The sequence below is a fragment of the Centruroides vittatus genome, unplaced genomic scaffold, assembly GCF_030686945.1.
Source record: "Centruroides vittatus isolate TY-2023 unplaced genomic scaffold, ASM3068694v2 contig_377, whole genome shotgun sequence".
Lineage (NCBI taxonomy): Eukaryota > Metazoa > Arthropoda > Arachnida > Scorpiones > Buthidae > Centruroides > Centruroides vittatus.
In genome coordinates this window covers 2,289,957-2,314,711 of record NW_027122198.1, presented here as the reverse complement: position 1 = coordinate 2,314,711, position 24,755 = coordinate 2,289,957, and the positions used below count along the sequence as shown (strand labels likewise).

Here is a 24,755-nt window from a genome sequence, read left to right as displayed (position 1 = left end):
TTTCGGCCAACATTCTAACCTACACGTAGGGAATTCGATCCCGGCCCTTATTTCTAATCCCGGGATTTCGGGATTATACTTATTCGATCCCGGAATTATTTCGGTATTGAGGGTTAATAAAAAATAAGAAAATCTTACAGAAATCAGCTCTTTAATCAACAAATTAAAATTTAGACAAAAATCAACGTATTTTACGGTATACACCTAGGTAATCTAATCACTCTAACTAATCAGACTTAGAGTCAGACTAACCAGAGTTAAAATCACTCAGTCTTCATGTTAAAGTTATTCTTTTTCAAGCATCAGTGAGATTTCTTTAAAGTTACGTAAATTGAAAAAACCTTTATGTAACAAACTATGCAAATAACCGTTGAAAATTAACAAAAATCTCTCTTAATATCGACTAAATAGACGACTTTCATGTAACAACCTAGTAAGTAGGTACTAAAGTAACTTTTTTAGCAAAAAGTATTTAAAAATAATATTAATCAGTCACATTTTTCTTAAATATAAAAAAACTAATCTAATAGGAACATTCTAATTTGAATTGCGAAAGTATGATTTGAGAAATAACAACGCATTCAGTGTCTCAACACCAAATCTGCTTCTCAATTTGTTGCACATATGTACAGCTGCTGAGAAAGCGCGTTCAGGTTCGATGGAAGTTGGAGGAATCGTTAGTAAATACTCATAAGCCCGCTCTAGGTTATAGCTCCAATTAGAATTTGAAGACTCATACAGGTTCATTTCTTTCTTAACAATTTTGGAAAAATCATTTTCATTTAATGCTTCAAGAGACATCATTTTCATGCTGTTTTCTATTTCCAACTGAAGCTTTTCTTTGAGCGTCAAATCACTTTTTTCTGTATTTGTAGGCTCGACTTACATATTTCATTTTTCCTCTTCATCATTGATTGTTTCGTTAATTGAGAGATTAAATGGTAAAAATCCATTTAATCTCTCAATTAATGAAAACAATCTTGTTTTTTTATCAGAACCTTGCTCGGACTTGAAAATGCATTAGCTGTGCATAAATTCGCATCAGTGCGACAGAGTGCTTCTACAGTTAATTTTACTGGAGCCAAGACTTTAATGATTTCATCGATGAGTTGTTTAATCGGACTCTTCCAATTGCACTGGATTATTCATATCTATAAGCGCCTTTCTGACGCTAACTTTCAAAAAAGCAAAACGCTCGAGCATAGTGTAGGGGCTGTTCCATCTGATTTTGCAGTCAAGCAGTAAACTTAGCTCTTTGCCATGCTCTATCTTAACATATTTTTGAAGAATGGTATCATTCTTCAACGACGCTCTTTTGAAAATAAGAACTACTTTGCGAACTTTTTTTTATTACACTTTTGATGTTCTGGTCATTCGTCAAATCCGGGCAATTTTCTCTTTCTTCAAGGGCTAATCCTGATTCAAGATCTTCATCATCATCACCTGAGTCTGCATCGTGGAGCTCAGTGGACTCATTTTCTGAAGCATCTGGTATACAGGATATACTTTTTTTAAATAAAGTAAATCGCAAACGGCTAAATGAATGTCATGAGCAAAACAAAGTTGGTGCTCTGCATTGACAAGTTTTCCGACTTTGAGCATGACATTTGGACCATCGGTTAGGATTGCCACGATTTCGCTGTCCAGTGAAATATCGAATTCAGAAAGGCGCTCTTTTAAAACATCAACACGTCTCCGCCTTCAAAGATAAATGGATACGAATAAGGCCTAAACTCCAAAACTTTTGCTTCATGCAGTCTATTTTGCAACTTTTTAAAAATGATGTCAATCCCGAAAATCTCGGGATCAGGAAAACTTAATCCCGAAAATTTTGGGACTAAAAAGTGGTCGGGATCCCGGGATCAAATCCTGTACCTACACGCCATCAATGCCGTAAGATATCGGGCTAGATGAAGGCTAACGTAAGCTTATGTATATGTTGGAAAGGGTGATCGGACTGAGTGTCCTTGTAGCGTAACTGGTAACGCGTCTGCGCAGTAAGCAGGAGTTGTGGGTTCGTGTCCCGCTCCAGGCCGATTTTTTCTTCCAATATTTCTAAATCATTTAAAATTATTTAATTAAATTATAATTATTAATGTTAATAAGTGATGGCGCCTAACGCCTCACTCTAGTAACAAATTATTTCATAATTAAAATAATATTTTAGTCTTTATCTAGCCCGATATCTTACGGCATTGATGGCGTGTAGGTAATTCTTTCCCCTTCTTTACACTTGCCGAACGCCAACGCCGAGACAAAGTTTACATGGCTTTACCTTTCGGTGTAACCTATAAAAAGGAAAGTAGAGGGGCTAAGAAAAAGAGTAAGGTATTAAGAGGAAGAAGGGAAAATGGGATATAGGAAAGGAGGAAACTCGTGGGCGTCTGCGGGTACCATTTATTGTATAATAATTGATACAATAACGTAAGATAAAAATATACATATCATTATACAAACAATTACACGGACATCACAAAACGCAATTGATACGAACGTTACAATGTAATTGCGCGTCATTCCTAGCAATTCACTCTAGCTGTTGGAGATCTTTCCCCACTCTAATGTAAACACTTAAGATTACATACGTATGAATATTCCTTCGTATACACGATAGTGTAAAGTGTAATAAAAGGGAAAATTACAACGTTATTGCGTGTACTTTACCAGCCACGCGGTCTAACAGTCGGAGATGCATTCCCGTTTGGTGTACGACACTTAGCATACCAATATACGTACTGTACAAATATACCCCCAATTACGGGGTGACAATAAGGCATAATAAAGGGAAGAATACAATGCTATTTCGCGTACATTATTGGCCGTTCAGTCTAACTGTTGGAGATGCTTCTCCCGTTTGATGTAAAACCTATGGCTTTGGCGAAAGTGGCCGGCGATCTTTTCCCCGAAGAAGTCCTCCGTCTTGCAGGGCCAACGAAGCCCACAGTTTATGACAGTTTGCACAAGTGTTGCCGTGCCGTCTCGAGTTTCACACACACACAAATATCACGTGGGTAGGAATGTTTCCTTCTTGCACGAGACAGTGGCGGAGACCCTAACCCGTCTCCAGGAACGGAGAAGGTAGGATGCAAAGTTCCCAAGCCTGTGAGCAGCCGAGTCATTTCGTGGGAAGTGTGGAAGAATTTCGTGTTCTTTCTTCCGATAATGTCTGGGAAAAATACGTAAGTGGTGCGACCAGTAGTCCCATCGTCCCACCTAAGTTGCCGTTCTTTGTCGGTAGTCTGTAAGTCGAAAGACCATCCATCTGCTCGGTATTTCGGAGCGAGTGACTCGGTATGTTCTATTGGAAGCGGTCCCGGCCACTTGCCCAACGGCTCATTTCCTTCCCGATTTCGCCCTGTCCATCCGGTTTCGGGCGTAAATTAAAACTTTTAATGGAATGCGGAACGATTTCAGGCCAGGAAGCCGTTGAAAGTTGACCGAGACGCCTATTCGGGCCCCGTGGACGAGAACGTCACCTACATGGTGGAGAAGGCCCACTATCCGGTCAGAGAGAACCTGGTCTACGCCCAACCGTCGAGCGAGTTTCACTCTCGCCCGCCCACTCGAAGCGGAGGAAGAAACCTTCAGGACTCCACCTTCAGTCTGTCTGGTGAGTGTTTCCCCTCTCCCGACCTCCCCCCGCGCCGGCCTTTCTAACGTCCTTCTCGGTTTTTCAGGTGCGCAGATCGACGACAACAAGAGTCCCAGAGCCGGGATCAAGGTCAACAATCCTCCCGGAGGACATTCTACCGGACTGTGGTGAACTTTTTCCCAGGCGGCTCCCGAAGTCTCGTCCCTCCCATCGGATACGGGATACGGGGTGGGAGGGCGCGTTCCGGTCGTCCCGGGCGGGACCGCCCCCCTATTTATTCGGACGGAGACTCCGACCGCCACTGGCACTTCTCACTCGCCCTTTTGATAAACGCCGTGCTTTGTACCAACGTTTATATATATATAACGTACGTTTGTGTCTACGGAACGTTTATACGCCCACGCGCGCCGGAAGTGGACGATCGGCGTCCCGGCGTCGATCCGAAACCACACTCTTCCTTTTTCTATGTCCGTTCTTCCCCTTTGTTTCGTCGATAGACGGATGCCAATGTTTACCACTCGACGCCTACGCTCAGCGCTGTGTGTAATGCGTATTAACAATAAAATTTGCCGTAATCCATGGCCTGGACTTTCTTTCCCCCTCCCCGGCGAAATTCTTTTTAATTGTCGGTAGGGAGAAAGGAGCAAAACCTCTTTCCCGGAAAACGGTAGCGGGCTATCAAGCGAGGGTGGAAGAGGACACCCAGACGCCGCCGAGTGGCGTTTTCCACCCCGATAGGTGGAATCGGTTGGGAAAAGCTGTCGGGCTTCACGCCAGAGGAGGTCCGCGGCCTTTTTTCTACGCCGGAGGGCCTCACTCCTCCTCTGGACCACAAATCGGAATTTCGGCGTGGGAGTGGGTTTTCGCGGAATGTGTACCGTCTGGTGGAGACCGGGGAAAGCGGTGAAAGGGTAGTGGACGTCGTGGGCCGGGTCGTGTTACGTCCCCTGGGTTGTTTTGGCGGATGCGCGCACCTGGAGACGAGGAGTTGCCGACTATGGAACGAGCAACAAAAAGCGATCGGTCGGTGTCGGCCTCGCTGACTCTCCCCGGTCGTTACGTGTTTTGTTCAAGTTCAACTGCCAGCGTAAAGGATTATACCGGGAAGTTGCGATACCGAGTAGATTAGGCCTATTACTCCAGTCTTCTAGCGTTTAAGAATGGCCGGAGACCGAGAGGGTGGAGAAGCAAACGGTGAGAACGAATCGCTCGATGCGGTAACAAACTAAACCGTTTATTTAAAAACCATTTAAGGACGAATTGTCCAGCGTTAGATTATCCTAACCTTTTCGTTCGTCGCTTACTGTCTGCGCCAGGGACGAGTTACCATACTTTTCAACGACTTTCCACCCGAAAATTTATTCTACAGAACTAGTCATCCGGGTGGAAAACAGTTCGCGATGTTAGGGTTAAATCTCTGAGCGTTATCGCTTCGCCATCCGTGGAAAGGTAAGACTCGGAGTAATGTACGATATTTTCGGTCGTCTTCGTCTGACCGGAGGTTTTACGAAGATATTTGCTCGCAGTGGATGGCGATAAACGGGGTTACTAGTGGATGGAGCTGGGCGTGGCCTTCCCGAAGGAAGTGGATACGATTTCGTCGGGAGACGGAATCGCCTTTTCGAAGGAAACGACTTTAGGCTTAGCCAAAAGTAAACAGAATTTTCGTTTGATTCCTACAACTTTTTATAGAACGTCACACGTATAAATAACGGTAAAGTTTTGGAATCGTGTCAAATTCCACCCTCCGGGTGTTCAAAAATCCCGAACCCGAAAAGTTTTAAAAAATCCAACGGCCGGTTGTCTAACTTTCCCGGCTTCGCCTTAAAAGTTTGCCAGGCTCTTATGTCGAACTCCATGGGCCAAAAGTTATTTTGTTCTGGGCTCGGTCCCGTGTCGAAAAATTTCCCCGGACAAAATGTAAATCTATGGCGTGTTTTTAAACAATTTATTTCGGCTAGTAATTACAGTAGATCGTCGATAAGTGGAACGTCGGTAAGTGGAATGGTCGGAAAGTGGAACGATTTTCAGTCGGACTGTGTCGTGCTGAATCGAATGTTTTTGATACTAAATTTACTTCTAAAGTATAATTTTCATGTTTTTTATATTCTTTAATATATTTATTTTGTTTGTACAAAATGCAGAAATAATTTTTAACGATACAATAGCCTCGATGATTATTATAAAAATTTTCGTTAGGCTTAAAATCGACGAAAATTCAACACGAAGCGACACGCAACAGAGAAAAATTCAACAGGAAGCGATACGCAACGGAGAAAAATTTGAACATCGGACAGGTTAATGTATTTTTTCGTACAAAGTCGGAAACTGGAACAAATGATTAACTGGAAGGACCCCAGTCCCCAATTGGTTCCACTTATCGACGCTCTACTGTATTTAAAATAAAACTGCGCGCAGCGCCATCCGTTACGAGATTTTATTAAAAAGTAAAGTTACCATTTCTTTTTTTTTTTAAAAAAAAGGCTTAATTTCGAGGATAGAGACGATTTCTTAACAAACTGCAAATTCCGATAAGAATTGAAGTTTCCGTTAAGTCCTATTCCGGTTGCGATAGGACGCGCCACCGTCCGAATCTCCCGTCCCATCGACTGTTTTTTTTTTTTTTTTGTTTTTTTTGCAAGAAAGCTTTGTGAAGAGAGGTGTCAAAAAGACAAAACTGTACGGGAGATGCATAGTAAAAATAAAGACTAACGTTTGAAAACTTTAGTATTATTGTTGTCTCTGATCAAATCGGATACAGATGGAAAAAACAATGGTTAGCTATTTAGGTTTTAACCTTTAAAATTTTAATAATTTTTAAAAAGTTTTTTTAAAAAAAGGAATTCTGAACTTAGTAGATTGTTGGAATAACGTTATAATTAACGATGGTGATTATATAATTGATTTCTTTCTGGTCTCCCTTATGAGTGTGTTGGCGTCTATTTCGCTTAATATCTCAGGACGGGGTGAATGTAAAGAAACGAAATTTGGCACGGTGGCTTGTATATAAGGGCACTATTAAATTTTGGTTGTGGAAGGTCAAGGGGATGGAAAAATAGTCACATGTCATATCTTGTTAAGGACCAGACTTAATGAAGGTTTTACTAGTTAGTATTTACAGTGTTTTATAAAACTCATTTCTACTTTCAAAATTAAGTCTACATATTTTTAATTAAAAATTAGTAAGTTTTTATAACAAAATCTGGTAAGAGATGGCGCCACGTATAATTGTAGATTTTTTTAAAAATATAGTAAAATCGTTATAAAAATTTTAATTGGCATAAATTTGAACTTTTGTTATTCTAGGTGGCATTTTGAATGAAAATCATTCCTTTCCATTTTTCTCCTTACGAGTATAAAATAAAGCCATAAAACTGAAATAGCTCTATGGGGTACCTCGCGAATTTCACCTATCCACGGGAAAATTTGACCGGCATCTGACTGATATGGAGAAAGGCTTAAGTTTAAAATATGTCTTCTAGACTCGTCAATTTTCCTATAGGAGCGTCTGACTTGCTGGATGAAGACAAGGAGAAAATACAGCTTTTATAGCACTTTTCAATTGCTTATATTTCGGCAATCTCTTTAAAGAAAATGTAAAATTTTGCACACTACCCAAGAAAACGAGTATTATTCGAACGAGATATTCAGAATTACTTCAGGTATTTGGGGCAGGGGAAATCGACCCCCGAAAATCGGCTATTCCGATTCCCGTGTAAAATCAGTGACTTTTTCAGTTGGCGCGAAGTCATTGCCGTCACTCGCGATCTGTGTTCTATAAGCATTCGTCTTCTGGTCTCATTGTTCAGATTCCAGCAATGTCTGTTTTTTCAATTTCTTTGAGATCTCTTTTAACAGCAGCATTTTTTACTTTTCATACCTCAGTTCACGGCCTTAGTCTGTAAATGATTTATTTTGCTTGTGTAAGGTTAAGTGTTCGACTTCTTGACGAATTTCCTGACTGTGCATGGTTTACATCTGCTTCAAGTATCACAGCTATTGCATTGATTTGTTTTATACCTTGGTCGTGTGTTGTAATTTTCTTCACTCGGTTCTGCTGGACCATGTGTTATAGTCAATACATCGTTTCGTTTAATTTTAAAAATTTTGTGTACTGTTAGTACTTATAATGACAATGATAATTGACGTTAACTAAGCAAACCGAAGCTAATCAATATTATATTCTTGACGTTTACGAGGAACCCAAAATAAGAACAAACGGACATGTTAGTGATTGTGTTTAAACTAACTTATTATATATATGTATATAAGCCATTGATCCCACTGTTTGTATATCTAATCTGTCACGGAATGCCTAGAACGCCCACTTGGAGCGTCCCTAGCGATGATTGTCAGCTATTATTTAAATTAACAGTATATTATTATTTTTATTTGTAATAGGTATTTATTATTGATATGAATTTATTATTTATACTAGAACGCCCACTAGGGGGCGTCCCGAGCTATCTCGTTCTTAATTTGACAGTTCTTTGTCGTTTCGGGCTGTCTTCGCATCTTGCTTGGATATGGCCATTGCCCGGGAAGTTCTTTGCTCAGATTCGCAAAAAATAGCACTGCATAAAGTGTCAACATCACCTTTTCCTTGCAATTTCTACGGTTTCTCCTTTTACAGTGAACGTGTCTTTTTTATCTATAAAGAGATTATCGAAGCGAAGATCGCATACGCGGCATCTTGTCAATTTTGCCTTTGTTCACGATTCCAAGCAGCAGTCTCTCGCTTTAAAAATGTTTTTCGGTTGCTGTAACATCGTGAACCGCTATTACAAAACACGACGACGTTGCCTGTGTTTTACTCAAAAATCAAACTAAAAGTAATTTGATGTTCACAGATTGACAAACTCTTCGATACCAAAGCTGCCTTCGTTTACTGAACTGCTAGTCCTTGCGCCTCTGTCGGCCAATATATTCCCGTGGAATGTACGAATAGAAAACGTCATCAGTTGACAGACCATTAGATAAAGACGCGGGTGTGATTACAATAGTTGTGGAATTTCACACATTACTGCTAATGCAATATCGTATTCTTGTTTAGAAGCTTATTTTAAAACTTCACATTTTGTTTGCGTAAAATAAAATCGAAATGTCTGCAGATAAAAAGCACACATAATATTTATGTGCATTTTAAGTTTCGTAAAGGATATAACGATGTACAGTACAGTAAAAATCTTGTAGTGTAAGGGGAAGATGCTTCTAAACGTCGGACATGTCAAATATGGTTTTAGAAGTTTCGTTCGGGAAATTTTTAAAGGATAGAAAACATACCGAGCGCCAAAAAGCTGTCGAAAAAGAGAAATTTCGAAACTAAGTTATTATAAGTCGACGAATAACAACTCGAGAACTCTCAACAAATCTTATCACCGACACGATTTATGTTCCACACGCATTAAGTGAAAGAAACAAACTGTATGGAGTATAATTTTGTCTGAGGAAAGTCGGCAGCTAGCTTCTTGTTGTTTTTTACTTCGTTACCCATTTTTATCACCGAAAACATTTCTATGAATTAATGGTGTGCTGTACTTGGAAGCGGTGAAAGCGCCGCTTCCCTTGTATTTTCTAAAATATAAATACTAATGATGCAACGAATATTCGGTTACTATTTGGTATTCGGCATATTTTTCGCTATTCGGCCGAATACCGAATACCTTAAAAACAGGAGTAAGAAGTAACAAAAACACAGTAAATTAAAAAAATCCATTAAAATATTTGATATATTTATTCTGCTCTCCCACTTTGTATTACAGATTTCTATGTTAAACTAGTGATATATCGATTTAGTATGTCCCATCTATAAGAAGATGCAATGCACAATGTTAAAAAATTAACTGTTACTTTGGAAGCATCATTTACAACTCAATTTAATAAATGAGACGCACGAGGTACAAAAAATGCTCTAGAATTTATATTCCTTTAATTTATGATTTATGTATCCGTTGTCATAAAAATTTGTCTTTCCACTTCTTTCCCAAGACTGCAAATACAGTAGAGAGTCGTAAATCGGAACCCCGATAATCGGAACGAATTTCAGTCGGACTGTGTCGTGCTGAATCGAACGTTTTTGATACTAGATTTACTTCTAAAGTATAATTTTCATGTTTTTATAAACTTCAATATATTTATTTTGTTTGTACAAATTAAAGAAATAATTTTTAACGATACGATAGCCTCGATTATTATTATAAAAATTTTCGTTAGGCTTAAAATCGACGAAAATTCAACACGATGCGACACGCAACGGAGAAAAATTTGAACATCGGACAGATTAATATATTTTTTCGTACATAATCGGTAATCGGAACAAATCACTAATCTGAACAACCCCAGTCCCCAATTGATTCCGATTAACGACTCTCTACTGTATCCAACTACAAAGTAACCGGTTTCGACTTATTTCTGCTTAAGTAATTAAATAATTAAGAGATTGGGGAACTAGGGACAAATAAAACCATGCAGAGAGCCAGAATTTTACTTAAAAGCTTAACCGAACCAATGTCTAGCCGAATACAGTGGGGACTGATTTCTTCGTAATATTAGATGTAATAAAGACAAATTTTTCCAGTTCAATGAGAGTGACTGAAAAGTTGTAAATTTCGGAAATTTCCGTGGACACCTGGTTCTAAAACGAATTAGAAAACAATTGATAGACAATCTATTAAGTTTAACATATTTAGATTTTTACAGCTACGGTGAGAAACGTTTAAAATTTACAACTCTGTCGTGTCCTTTGAGGTACACTAGTGATGCGACAAAAGAGGCATTTGACATTAATCGGTAACACACCCTTGGGATTTGGCAGCATGTGCATGCACGCACTCACACCTACCAGGACCGTCTCTGATTCCATCCTTTAATTGATAGGGAGCTATTTGACTAAGTGGATTGTTTTAAGATTTGAAAAGTAAAGATTTTATGTTATTTTTATTTGTTTCTTTACAAAGCTATATTTAATTATAATTTTCTTTAAAAGTATATATGTTACCGGCAAAACCCGATTTTACGCCAAACTAATTTTGCCTAGGCCAAACTAGTTTGGCGTAAGCGTGTCAGGCCAAACTAGTTTAGAATTATTATTATAGTATATTAATGGTTAAAATAAAAAGGCAATCAATTAGATGAACAATATTTATTCAAACATAGTCTACTTAATAATTATGGTAATTTGTTAGAATAAATTAGTGTGAATGTATCTCTCTTTATCCGCTAAATTTATTCGGAATAAAGAGACAGATATTCACATTATGTATACAGCTACCACATCTGACATTGAGAAAAATAGGTTAGGTTACAACGCGCGTCCCCACTGTTCCCTGTCTTCTGATTGCTGGACTCGAAGACGAGCAGCCACCTTCGATAGGTAGGGTAACATTAACCCTGTTTTTTATAATTAAGTAGACTATGTTTGAATAAATACTGTTCATTTAATTGCCTTTTAATTTTATTCTAACCACTAATATACTTGAATAATAATTCTGAACTAGTTTGGCCTGACATGCTAACGCCAAACTAGTTTGGCGTAAAATCGGGTTTTGCCGGTAACATATACGTACAGTACAATTGAATATTTCGTACCAGGTATGTATATCCACCGCACATTTTATTTCACCAAGTAAGTTTTTATAATTTTATTTTTAATTTTAGCCCTTACATCGTGGCTAGCGATTCGGAATGTAATTGCGATATTAAAAATTTATTTTAAAAAATTTTTGGCTCAAGACCATGTAATGAAACACATTATTAAAAGAGAAAGACCAATGCCTAAATTAAATATAAATACTTCAACCAAAAAAAAAAAATTGTTCGACATGTTCACGATAAAATTTATGAAGACATAAAATGGATTTGTGGGGGCATAAAAATGCAAAAATTGTTTTGTTGGCTTCGCCTAGTATTTTCAAATGAAATTAGTGAGTGGAATAAGAATGGCTTTGACGATTTAAATAATTTGAGTATAGCTTGCAAAAGACACAAAAATCGTAAATGTCACATCGATTCTTTCGTAAAATTGAAGCAATTTGGAAATCAAAGCTGAATAGAATTTAACATTAGTAAACAATATAAAATAAATATTGAAAATCATAACAAGATAGTTACGGCTAATAGATAAATTAATAGATGTTATATGTTTTTTTTTTTTTTTATCGAAGCAAGAATTGGCATTTAGAGAGCCTATGGAATCTATTGGATCTAATAACAGAGGTAATTATATTGAACTTGTTTATTTATTAAGTACGTCGGATAATCTATTAAAAATACATTTAGAGAAGTCTATGTTTTTACTGGCTTATCGAACAAACGAATACGAATGAACTGACGCACAATTGATTGCCCCTGGAAGTCGGCTTCTTACAGAAACAGCTTCCCTATCATCAAATGTCATTGCACGCCACTGCTATGTATGTCAAAATTAAAACATTAGCCGTATTCAAAATCTCAGGCAACTTCCGGCAAACAACATGGTAGACACCATGACTCATAAGAGCTCCATTTTGCGTTGACAATTTTGAATTTATTTGTGGACGAAGGTATCCCGAAGAAATTAAAATTCGGTTAGTGCATTAATAGAATATTTTAATATACAGTTGAGTCGTTTATCTGAATCAATTGGGAACTGGGGTTGTTCGGATAACCGATTATGTACGAAAAAATATATTAACCTATCCGATGTCCAAATTTTTCTCTGTTGCGTGTCGCTTAGTGTTGAATTTTCGTCGATTTTAAGCCTAACGAAAATTTTTATAATAATAATCGAGGCTATCGTATCGTTAAAAATTATTTCTTCATTTTGTACAAACAAAATAAACATATTGAAAAGTATAAAAACAAAAATGATACTTTAGAAGTAAATCTAGTATCGAAAAAGTTCGATTCAGCACGACACAGTCCGACTGGAAAGCGTTCGGATAACCGACGTTTCGGATAAACGACTCTACTGTACCAGTATATTTGCGTAAGACACCACAATTTGTTTTAGTTGTAAAATATAATCTTACGTTTGATTTAGTTATTACGCCTACAGAGATTGAAGTCTTGGTTCCTCTTTCTCTGTTCGAAATATTCATTTTACATTATGCCGTTCTTGTTAAATAAGTTCAAAAATACAATTAACGTAAGGCCAGAAACACACGTGCGTAAAATTCGGTGTAAAATCTAGCATAAAACAGAAAGCGTAAAAATTTTTCTGAAATTTTGGATGAAAAATAACTGAAAAAAAAGAGGAGCGCGTGTCTCTACCTTTTACGCCAAAATTCCTCCAATAAAGAAGTCTTTTTTGTGACGTCAAAGTAAACACGTGGTTTTTATTCTAATAATGGCGGCAATAGCGGTTAGCTCTACAATTGTGATGGTCTCCAAGAAACGAACAATAAATGAAATAGAAGACTTTATCGGGTCGAATCCGTTCGACCCCATCAGTGTCTTTATGACAAGTGTCACGTATAAAGACACTGTTTAAACAAAGTTTACGGACGGCCATAGGTGCTAAATTTCAAACAACAGGGCCGTGTTCAGTAACGCAGAACACCTAAGTTAGATTCTGAGTGGCTTAGTAAGCGGGGCTAAGAATAGATAAAGGAAGCTAGTGGTGGGAGGAGTCAAGCAATAGTGAGAAACGAGTTCAACATTACAGCATAACTAGACGTAGCAAGAATTCTGCGTTACTGAACACGGCCCAGGTAGGGTAGGTGTAGTAGAATCGATATATAGTATTCAGATCACACGTTCTTTATTTCAATTCGGAATACAAGTCTATTAATTTGAATTTTTTAAATTATAGCAGAGGGAAGGTACAAAGGGATATATAAATGAGAGAAAAAAATTAATATAGCACTGTTTAATGGTAGTGATATTTTCGATCGTTAAATTGTAGTTCCGGAATCAACGAACTTAATTATTAAATCCATGTAAATCACGCTCTCGAAATAGCTTCCTAACCCACCAGTCTCTTTTGGCGTTTTTTAATAAAATCATCAATGTTTGAAAGAAATATAGCCACCAACAAATAACATCATCATATACGGAAGGCGCCATTTTACTAAACTATGTATGATGTTATATTTCAGTTTCTTATTCGGCCAGAATTCTTACGTATGTGTTCTGGAATAAAAGCATAAAACAAAAACTGAACCGAAAGCTGCTTTCTGATTCAGTTTTCTGCCACACAATTTTATGCATGTGTTCTTGGCCTAACGTGGAAGCCCACATCATTCGCCTTTTTCTGCTTTTTATCTTTCTGGATATCCCGGCAGTTAGCGTTTGTTCTCTCGAAACACCAATACTCGCGCGCCACTTCCGGCAGCATACCACTAGATTGATGCTGAAACTTTGAATACGTCCACCGGTTGATAACCGAAAATTTGGGTTATTGTTCGGTCGAGTATCGAGGTACTGTACCAGTGTTCAGTGATATCTAGGTTTTCGTCGATAATCTGTCCGAAAACAATCGGCAAAATCCGAAATCGATGCAATTATTTCCATATGAATCAATGTAAATCCAATTAATTCCTTCTACACACACTAAAATACTTACCAAAAACATATTCTAGAGAGAATAAATATAGTGTTTAATACTAAAAACAAAAAGAAATCAATATAAAATGAATATAAAAGACTAATGTAAAGAATAAATGAACATTCGACGTGGCATGTTCGACATCTTCAATTGTCTGTGATCTCTGTTTCGTTATCGCATTCATGCCTTTCGCTACATTAGCCTTCTTTATCGCCACAATGGAACTTTTCGTATGTCGACTTCTCGTACATGCGGCCGATTTCATCAGTCTTAATGCCGCTCTCGTATTTTTCAATTTTCTTCTTTAACTTGATCGTGTTCCTGGCCTTCTTCTTCGAAAGATGCTGGATCTGGAAACCTTTTGTTTCCATGGAGTTAAAAGGAAAAAAAAGCAATGGAGTTGTTTGGGTAGATGCGCGGGGGTAATTCTCACACGAGAACTACGCCACACTCGTGGAAAACACACAAATCGCCCTTTGTTTTTGCAAAATTAGCAGTAATTTCACATGGGCACGCCGACGAAATCCGAGACATTTTTCGCGAAAAAATCGAATTAACGCGATTTTGAAATACGCAGGTAGCTTCGAGGGATTAATCAAGGGATACCCAAAAAGGAATATCATTATTTAAAAAAAGTATATAGAGTTAATTGTTGCGCGAAGTAGACGCGTGGTAGCATAGAATCCACCCACGTGTATACAGTGAAAAATCACCGCGAAAACTATAAGTATATTTGGATTTCCATATCTAACAACTCGGGTTTTTCATTTGTAAATGGTACTTTCCTAAATGTAGTAATTTTTCTATAAAACTCGCCACTTACTAAAACCTACTTCCGTTGTAGACATTCCGAAAATGTTCTAAAACGGGTTTTACTACATAAGTTTTTGAAATTTACCATTCGTAACGCCGGACGTAACAAGCTACTTAATAATATAAAAAGAAGACGGCCGGATGGCCGAGCGGTCAAGGTGGCAGCCTATCGCTCTGGAAGACCCGGGATCGAATAATCCCCAGGAATTTTTCAGGGGGTGGTCCGTTCGGATATGTCGGGCCCCGTCCCTCACCACCCGGTCGCCCCATTGTGGGCCTGGCCGAACCCATAATGGGCCGTCTATAAGAGGCCCTCTTAGTGCCCACAGGGCGGAAAAAGTTAAACAAAAAAAGTTTGTGGACAGCGCCACAGGCGACTTTATTTATTGCGATTAAAATATAAATTTTATTTTAAAAATAAAACGTGCCAACACTGGGGAAAGTTCCTTAACCAGTGGCTCGACTTTTCTTCAACGGCGTTCGATACGACAATCAACACGCGTTTCCTTTTATGTAGTAGGCGAAATTAAAGATTTTCCGTGGTCGTCTCGAGCAAGTCGACATGAATTCTCCAAGAAGGCCAATATACAGTTCAGGGAAAAGATTCATTTATAAGTTCCCGACGACACGAAATTTTTCACAGTAAGTCAGACGACAACGCTTTATTTTTAAATTAAAAGTAGGAAAAGTATTTGTCGACAACTACAAATGCGGCATTTACAAATTTCCGGAAGAACCCGGCCGTCGGCCGATTTTACAATCGACGCGAGTGGCGGGATTAATTTTTCGGCGGATGGTAACTAGCGTCCGGGCCAGGGGTCGGTCCTGTTGGTTCTGAGAGTGAAGGCGATCCTGTTGGCCATGTCCTCGTTGTAAATGGCCTTGCAGATCTCGAAGTTGACTCTTTTCCTGGTCTGGAAGGGTTTCTCGTAGTAACGGGTTCTTCTGTAGATGTCGAAGATTCCCTCCTGTCCCAGAATCCTGAAAATCCCACAAAATCGTAATTAGTACAGACAACTTTTCCCTCTTTCTCCCCTACCGCCGGAACCTAAACTATAACCGGAATTTTGGGGATTCGTTGATTATTATTATTCCGTAACTGCGGGTAACGGTCTCCCTCCGGTCCCGGGAGGCTCCTCCGAAACATCTTTCGGAATTTTTCCGTTCCGTCGCCGGCCGACCCGTATGCCAGTTAGTTCTATCGGAAGTGGCGCTTGAAAATAACCGCCTGTAAAATTAATACGGGGAATAATTCGGCCCACGAAGTTATAGCCACCGAGTAGCGTCGATATTAAAGTTGTGCCACTGACGTTTTTTCGTCGCGCACGGGGAAGGCCGGTATTTTCGGAAATCCCAAACTGAGCAACTCTTCGAAGGATTCCTCCACCTTTCCGTTTTTGCTAACGCGGTTACTAATAATAAATAAATGCGGCCGGTGGGTATCGACCCGTTCGCCTTTCTGGTAATCTGTAATATGTACGGTGCGCAAATTTACCACCCCAATCCTGGCCTATGTAACCCGTCGGACTATAATTTTTAACCCACCGCCGTCCCACCCAGTTGGGGAAATTTCCGGTCTAGGGGAAGATCCAAGAAATTGATTTGTAGACCGGAAATTCCGGGGATTTACGCCAACGTAATAAAAATATACGATATTTGTATTCCCATACGACCTATTTATATCGTAAGCAAAAGATCACGATTACGTGGCCACGGCCGGGTAAGGGCTCTTCTCCCCTTATCCTCGCCTTCTCTACAACCCAGAAAGATCTCTCATCTATTTTCCGGCGGTCCTACCCGTCCGGTATGCCCTTTGCCAGTTTTCTTTCGTCTTTCGTTCCGTCTCGGGGCGGAGTCTAAACCGGCGCGGGTAAAATTCCTCGGACTTGTAATTATACAATTGGTAAAACGCCAAGTACGAGAAATACTTTTTAATTAGAGCGTAAAGAAATTCTTAGAAGACGGACACTTCTATAAATTTACTTATCAAAGAGACATTCGTCCGTAAAGGCCGTTTCGCACCTTAGTTTAATGCCTATGCGCTCTATAGTTTTGGAAAATAGCTTTTAGTAATTTAAAGGAATATATTCGCACGCCCAGAGCTTACCTCCGTATAACGCACGCCGGGCCGGGTAAGTTTTTCCCTTACCCGACCGAAAATTACGAAACGTGACACGATAATCTACCGAATTTGTATTTGTAGAAAGACACGGTAACGTTTATAATTTTCTGGAGTATCTCGCGAGCTACGCGAAACAATCGAAACTAAGTAGCGTCGGACGGCCGGATGGCCGAGCGGTAAAGGTGGCAGCCTACCGCTCTGGGGGACCCGGGATCGAATCCGAACGGGTCGAATAATCCCCAGGAATTTTTCGGGGGGTGGTCCGTTCGGATATGTCGGGCCCCGTCCCTCACCACCCGGTCGCCCCATTGTGGGCATGGCCGAACCCATAATGGGCCTACTAAAAGAGGCCCTCTTAGTGCCCACAGGGCGGAAAGAGTTAAAAAAAAAAAAAAAAGTAGCGTCCGAGCCACTGTAAAAGACGTGCCAGTGTATCGATGGATGTTTTAGACACTTGGTAACGGACAATCGGGAGGTCTTTCGAGAGAAACTGGTCCCTGGTTAGTTTAAGACGTTAACGACACGAAGAAAACCCGCCCGTCAACCCGAGAGTTCGGGAATCGAATCCGTTTAGCCACCGGTTCGATGTGGAAAATTTTTTGCAGCCGTCTCCACCGGAATTCGATCTAGGATCTTCGACGGCGGCAGCTGGATGGCTACCGCTGGGTCGTCCGGCTGGCATTTCGCGTGCGATGTCTTTGAAACCGGTTCTCGAAAACTTCAAGTAAAATATTGGTTGGTGGAAAATAAGACGAGGGAGGCTCGCGCTTTCTCAAATTTGACTTGGTCATAAACCATTTATAGCGGCAAACAAATAGGAGGATCGGGTGGACGCGAGAAAGGGCTTTTCCTGGCGACTGAAGCCTACCGACCCTCGAATAACATTTAAATTGGAGAGAGGAACGGAGTGTTTGTTTAGTTAAGTTACGGCAACGCAACACTTGGGCGATCTGCCTAGGGCAGTGATGGCGAACCCTTTTGAGAAGTGGGACAAATTTTGTTACTTTTTTAGTACTAGCTCGTGAGTCACTAAGTCAGTGGTATCACTTGGAAAGGGGAAAATGGTTAAAAAGTACTTTTTTTTTGTTCTCACTTTTAAAATCCTCTAAAAACTTTACGCTTCCTTTTTGTTTTACAACTTTTACTTTTGCAAGTGAAGAGCAAAAATAAAGGTCGACGTCAAAAAATTGATATCAATCGGGTGATACCATGAATTACCGCACCATGTGACACCATGCCCAGTCGGCAGTCGCTCCTGCACCGAGTATTTGAATGAACAAGGAATAAAGAAAATCACATACATACTATGAAATATTATTTATTAATAGATATGGTTACAGGTATGTGTATGTATAATAAAGTTGAAGTATATTTAATGACAAATCTGTTGTTTATTTTCAGATAGTTTCTTAATATTAGGTTCATATTCGGTATTCATTACTTTAACGCATTTCGCAATCAATTCATTTCCAAATTTATTTCTATTGGTAGTAGTGTTGCAAGTGTTGCAACGAATAGTATATTCGGCCAAACTATTCGGCTTGATTAACACACATACGAAAATTGGTGCGCAAAACGCATTATGGCAAGGACCCTGCTCTCTATTGGCCCGCTGTCACTACGCTTCGCTAATAGCGTTAATTCTTGACAGTTGTAGCGGACAGACAAGATCATCATGGCAGTATGCCTGGCTTCACCCATAATGGACCTTCTAAAAGAGGCCCTCTTAGTGCCCACAGGGCGGAGAGTTAAAAAAAAGACACTTGATGTTAATACAGTTTTTTTAAATAGTAATTCATTAATTAAATTTATTTATTGGTTAATATTACCTGTGGTATCGAAGATGGCGACGGGGAAATTTTTTCCCCTACGTTAGAGATGGCCGCGTTTCCGGTAATCTTGAATCAGATTCTCGAGTGATAATCTGGAAGCAGATTAACAATGGATAATCTCGAAGTAGAATACCGAGTGATCTAAACGTTAGGGGGCGTACCCGTACTATCTGTCGCATTATGCAAATTAATAAATTTCCCCGTCGCCGTCTAGTATCTAAAGAAAAAAATTTCTCCGTCGCCATCTTCGATACCACGGGTAACATTAACCTAATTATTAATACTTTAAATAGAGTTTTAGCAGTTTGTAATGAAAATTGAAATCAACAGGCAGTAGCTCAATCGGTAAAATGCAAGGATTTCAGTATTTTTCACGTGAAGGTGAAGAATGCGAGTTCAATTCTTGCGAAAATCAATAAATTTTTGAAAATTTTTGCTTTAAGTAGACGTTTTATCCAAATGATTTTCGAGAGTGAGTTAGCAGTTGTGGCTTAGTGGTTAGAATGAAGGATTTTTCTCAAAAAATAAAATTGAAGAAATTTTATGCTTTGGGTTCAATTCCGATTTCTCTTTCTATTTTGCCACTTAATATTGTGATTCTGTCATATGTATATACATATTTATATTAATTGTAATTATTTAATAAAAAGTAACTAAAATAAAATTTTTCTTTGTTGACCTAAGTAGGAATTGACTTTAAAATTTTTTTGTATATTACTTGTTACATTGTATGTACTGTACGTGATGTGACTTTTTCGTTACAGATTACACACAAAGTTGTTTTATTCTTTTCAATCACACCATATTTATCAAACCATTCTGTTTGATATGGTCTGGAACCTGTATCGTTTGTTTTTATTTTTTTAACCGCCGACATAGTACAGGGTTACAACTAAAAATATTTATATTTAGAATACAATAATTTGAGAAGAAATTTCTTATTAACATACCTGATATACATACATATGTAGACGAGAAACTTTAACAATTCGAAATTATTTTATTATTATTAAACACTTCTAGACGCATACGACAAGGCTGCCATTTAGTTCAGCACTGGTACAGTACATCTCCCCGTTCTACGATGCAACGAATATGTATGCACATCAAGTTTATGACTACCTGTCATGAATCGTACACAAGTGGAGTGATACGATAGAAACTCAGCTAGCCAATGTCCACTTGGAAATATCTATTATATGGGCAGTTCTGTGACGGTATCCCAAAAACGGCCACTAAGGTCACCCCTAGCTATTATTTAAATTAACAATATAAATTCTTTTATATTTACTTTATATTTTTACAGTATAATTCAGCATATTATAATTTTTATTTTGTAATAGGAATTTGTTATTTATACCACGGAATGACACCACGTGCATACGCCGATGCAGGCAAAGCATAGCAGGAAAGCTAGGAATTTCCAGAGACCGTGCACATGCCCTTTAGACCGTTTTTTTTTTTTTTTTTTAATAAATTCGACATTAGATATATATATTTTATTTTTAAAATATTTTTTATTGTCTGTTCTCTCTTTTATGATAGAAAAAATAAGTTTATAAAAATCAATGCGTGGGTCATTTAAAAAGCTTGCGTGGGTCTGACCCGCGAGTCATAGGTTCGCCACCAGTGGCCTACGGGATGCCTTTCCGGAAGGTCTTTTAAAGGTAACTGGGGTTACGGACATGGAGAAAACCCGGAAAACCACACGTGGCCGGCTGTTATATATAACAGAGGGAAAGCATGGTCATCGAAGATATATAAAAGAGTCGAGTCGAAAAATATAAAAGTCTCGGGGATCATTTTTGATCGCCCCTAGATTTTTACGTTTTTGGACTCTGAAATCTTGAAACGTCGAGAAATTCCAAAAAAAAAAAAAAAAAAAAAAAAAATCAATCACTAATATCCAAACGTAATTCCTTTACTGTACGTTTGGATATTAGTGACTGTGTGGAAGGCACGACGTTGTTCACCCTGTTTGAAGTTTAATAACTCCCGTGCTTTTCGTCGAGAATTTCTGAATTTTCAGGGAGCTTTGTCTATTATGACAGTGGTTCTCAATGTTTTTGAAGTCGGGGAACACTAAACTTTCACATTGTTTTCCGCAGAGTAGTCACAATACATCAGCTTTAAAGCAGAGATGGCAAACCTTTTTGAAATCAAGCGCACTCGGTCTGATAGATGACGACATTGGCATTTGCTAATTACATTCCCATATAGAAATTATTTTACATTGTATTGATTTTTCTTTTGCAACAATTTTTAACTGTATGTTTGTTTTTTCGCGAAACACTTGAAATGGCTTCACGAAGCACCCTTGTTCCGCGGATCACGGATTGAGAACCACTGTATTAGGGCATCGACGCTATTAAATTTTGGTGATTAAAGGTCGAAAGAATAGGGTGGTGTGTATCTCCAGTAAGGTCGGACTTAATGACGATTTTACTGGTTATTAGCATTTACAATTTTTTTTAAAAAATAAAACCTGTCCCTATCCTCAAAATTAGGCTTTTGCCGTTTTATAATATTTAAAAATATAAGTTTTTATAATAAAATATGATAACAGATGTCGCCACCAAATATTTCCGGGAAAATTTAAGCAAGTCGTTTCTAGATTTTTTTATTGCTTCTATAACATTATTTGGTCTTAAAACATTTAATAGAAAAACAATGAAAAGATAAAACAAGATCAGGATCTGACTGCAACAAACTAAAACAGGAGAAAAAATTGTAAAATATAATTGATAAGACTGTTCCAGCTTATTATTCTTTGGTTTAAGTTCTCGGGATGCGATTGTACGCATCTGTTCAAGACAACTAATTTTTTTTTTTTTTTCCAAATTTTATTTCATATTTTGAAATTCTTCTATATAGTCGAGTCGTCAACCATCGGTAGGAAATTACCCATTCTCCTAAAGGCAGAGCGAAAGAAACTATTTTACAGATTAATTTATTACATTTAATTTGTTTTAAACAATAAACTTAAACCAAATTTTTGTAATTGAGCAATAAAAGTGGAATTCTTTTGGCCGTTAAGATGTAATATGTTTCTTTATATACTGGAAAGCTTTCCCAAGGAAAATTTGTCCTATCCATCCGTTTATTCTCGCCATAAATTTTAATATAACTTTTCATTAAGAAATTTTAGATCAAAATATTCGGATGCGTTTTAAAAAAGAGAAAGGTCGAAGTCGGACCATTTATTTACCGACGGTTTTGCTAGTACCGAGAAATGCGAAATCTCACAGATAAGAAACGGGACGATTGAAAGGTAGATCCAAACTGAAATAATCCGAAGAATATAGCTGTTCCACACCGACTAAGCCTAAAACAATTACGTTTGTAGCGACAACGTAAACGCTTAATAGCCCAAATTTGATAATAATCGACCAATCGACGAGTATTAACGTAACAGATCATTGTAATATATTTTTCCAAGCAATGCAAGAAACGATAACCATATTTTTTAGACAAAATTCGGCACTTGTGCTGATTGGGGGGTACGGCTATTTCAGAGGTTTTCTTCCAGAAAATTAATAATTTCTAGACTAATTTGACTCAATCATGTCCAAAACACGTATAATTTGTTGGAAATTAGCGATATAAAATATGCTATAAACAAAAAAATTGTCGGAATACTTACCGAGTGTACCCCGTTCGAAGACGCCATTGCTTAAGCACGATGTCGTCGCGGAGCGGTACATTAGATGGCGGACGCGTACGAAGCGTGTCACGTGACATTTCTCGGGTCCCTTCGGTCACGTGACTATTCACTCGTCTCGGCCACGCCTCGCATCTCTGACGTGTTTCCTGATAACTTAATCTTCTCGCGGAGGAATTAGCTAAACTTTGGAGACATCACGTGATTTAACCGAGCCTTTGAAGCAGTCCCCGGACTACAGGTTGATAAACTTTGCATTAGTTACGTTTCCGGTAATACCGTAACGTTCTACAACAAATCCCCCCGAGTCAATTTTTAAAAACTAAAGTAATAAATAATCGAATTACTTTAAAATTCAGATGAAATTCCTGTAGTCCCTAAATTATTAAATAATTATAAAGTTGTTATCTAAATTTACAAAAAAATATGATTTTATTTTTTCACTAAAGTTATATAACAATATTATACATATAATTTATGTAAGATATGTGACTAATTCCATATAAAGACTTTTGTTTGGAAATAAAATGTTTTCATTAAAACAATAGATGAAACGTGTATTAGATCGGTACTCAGTGTCAACACTTTATCGTTAAATAATGTACAATTAATTTTAGTACTTTCATAATATTTTCGAAAGTTCCAAATGATATCACAGAGAAATTCACTTGTTAGAATGAAAAAACATGAGAAATGACGTTCAAAATGAATAAAATGAACCTATAAAGGTTACGACAGTTACGTTACAGAACGTATAGTCAAAAATAATAATAAATACAAAAATTAATTATTCTATTATTTTATCATTAACTCATTTAATATGGCCAGTGACATAATAATGAGTCGGTTTCAAATTACAATATTTATTATAATTTTATATACATTATCTATTAAATTATTAATAATATGATATATATTATGATGATAAATATTAGTCAGATGCAACAAAAGATGTCTAATGTCTTCAGATAAATATATATAACTTTATATAACTCTTATTTTTTTCTTAAGACACGAAAGAGATTAGGCTATTTAAAAGCAGAGTAAAATTATTAGTTATTTATCGAATTATCGTACGTTGTTACATGTTGATTTTAATCCATATTTAAAATCGCATGATGTTTGAGATTAATCTCAAAAGACACTGTGGCCATTTGGCCTTTTTCAGGTGCCACAAAAATACAAAACAAACCAAACATTAGAAAATTAACAAAAAAAAAAAGTGAACAAAGTAATTTCCTGCATTAAAACAGAAAAGGCATAAGTGATCCGTTGTAGCCAAAAACCCTTCGGAAAATTTACTTCGCCCTTCTTCCCTCTTTTCTTTTTGGTGTATATCAATTATCATTGTTAGAATTGATTATGCAGGAAAAAGTCTTTGATCAGCAGAATCGTTGGTTTTTTTTTCTTTCTTGTTTTCGGTTAGAACGTTCTTACTTTGAAGATCTGACTGAGAGGGTTTTTCTTATGTTTGGGTTAAATTTATTCTTGTTAGTTATTTCTTGAAAATTTCTATGTAACAAGTTCCAGTATTTTATCATTTGAAAGACTGGGTCAGTTCGTCCAATTGAAAGTTTTGTTGAGGGTTTTAAGAAGTTATAATTTAGACGATGGCAGTAGTTTTCCTTCCTGCGATGATTTTCGAAAATGCTTAGAAGATAACTGTTATGCGTTTTAAGTTTTATAAATTTAAAGGAGAAAAGTATAGTTTGCTTTACGTATAAAGTTTTTATGTTGTCGATTTTTTCTTGTTGATAACAATTGGAAGTTCATTCGTAGTAGTTGAATTTGATGATGGCTCTCATTAGGTGATTTTGTTGTGTTTGCAGACGGTTAACGATATAGTTCCCCATATAGTTATACCGCATAGAATTTTCGGTTCTGTACAGATGTGATATAGTCGTTTAATCGTATTTATGTTTAGGAAATCCTGTATTTTTCTGATTATGCCAGTAAACTTGGTGACAGTTTTTGTTACATTTTCGATATGTCTATCGTATTTGAGTTTATCATCTATCAAAACTGAGATATCACTTCAAATAGGTCATTCAAGTAGATATTAAAGAGGATGATGATAATCGGACGGTAATTTTCTATGTCCCTTTTAGACCCTTTATTTTTGTATATTGGTATGACCATATTATTTAAATCGGAATGATCCTTAAATATGTTAAGTATCGCACCCTGTAATATGAGATTTTGGACTCTGA

General features: G+C 37.6%; 1 protein-coding gene across 3 annotated transcripts in view; it reads left to right on the top strand.

The window, feature by feature from the left end:
* Positions 1 to 4,173, top strand: part of LOC136975649 (dihydropyrimidinase-like) — a 29,737-nt gene extending 25,564 nt beyond the window's left edge. For all 3 annotated transcript variants that reach the window (XM_067270739.1, XM_067270741.1, XM_067270740.1), the window contains exons 14-15: positions 3,415 to 3,610; positions 3,678 to 4,173. In XM_067270739.1, coding sequence (XP_067126840.1) covers positions 3,415 to 3,610; positions 3,678 to 3,763 — 282 coding nt within the window. In that variant the 3' untranslated portion in view covers positions 3,764 to 4,173. The remainder of the gene's footprint in view (positions 1 to 3,414; positions 3,611 to 3,677) is intronic.
* Positions 4,174 to 24,755: the final 20,582 nt, after the last annotated feature.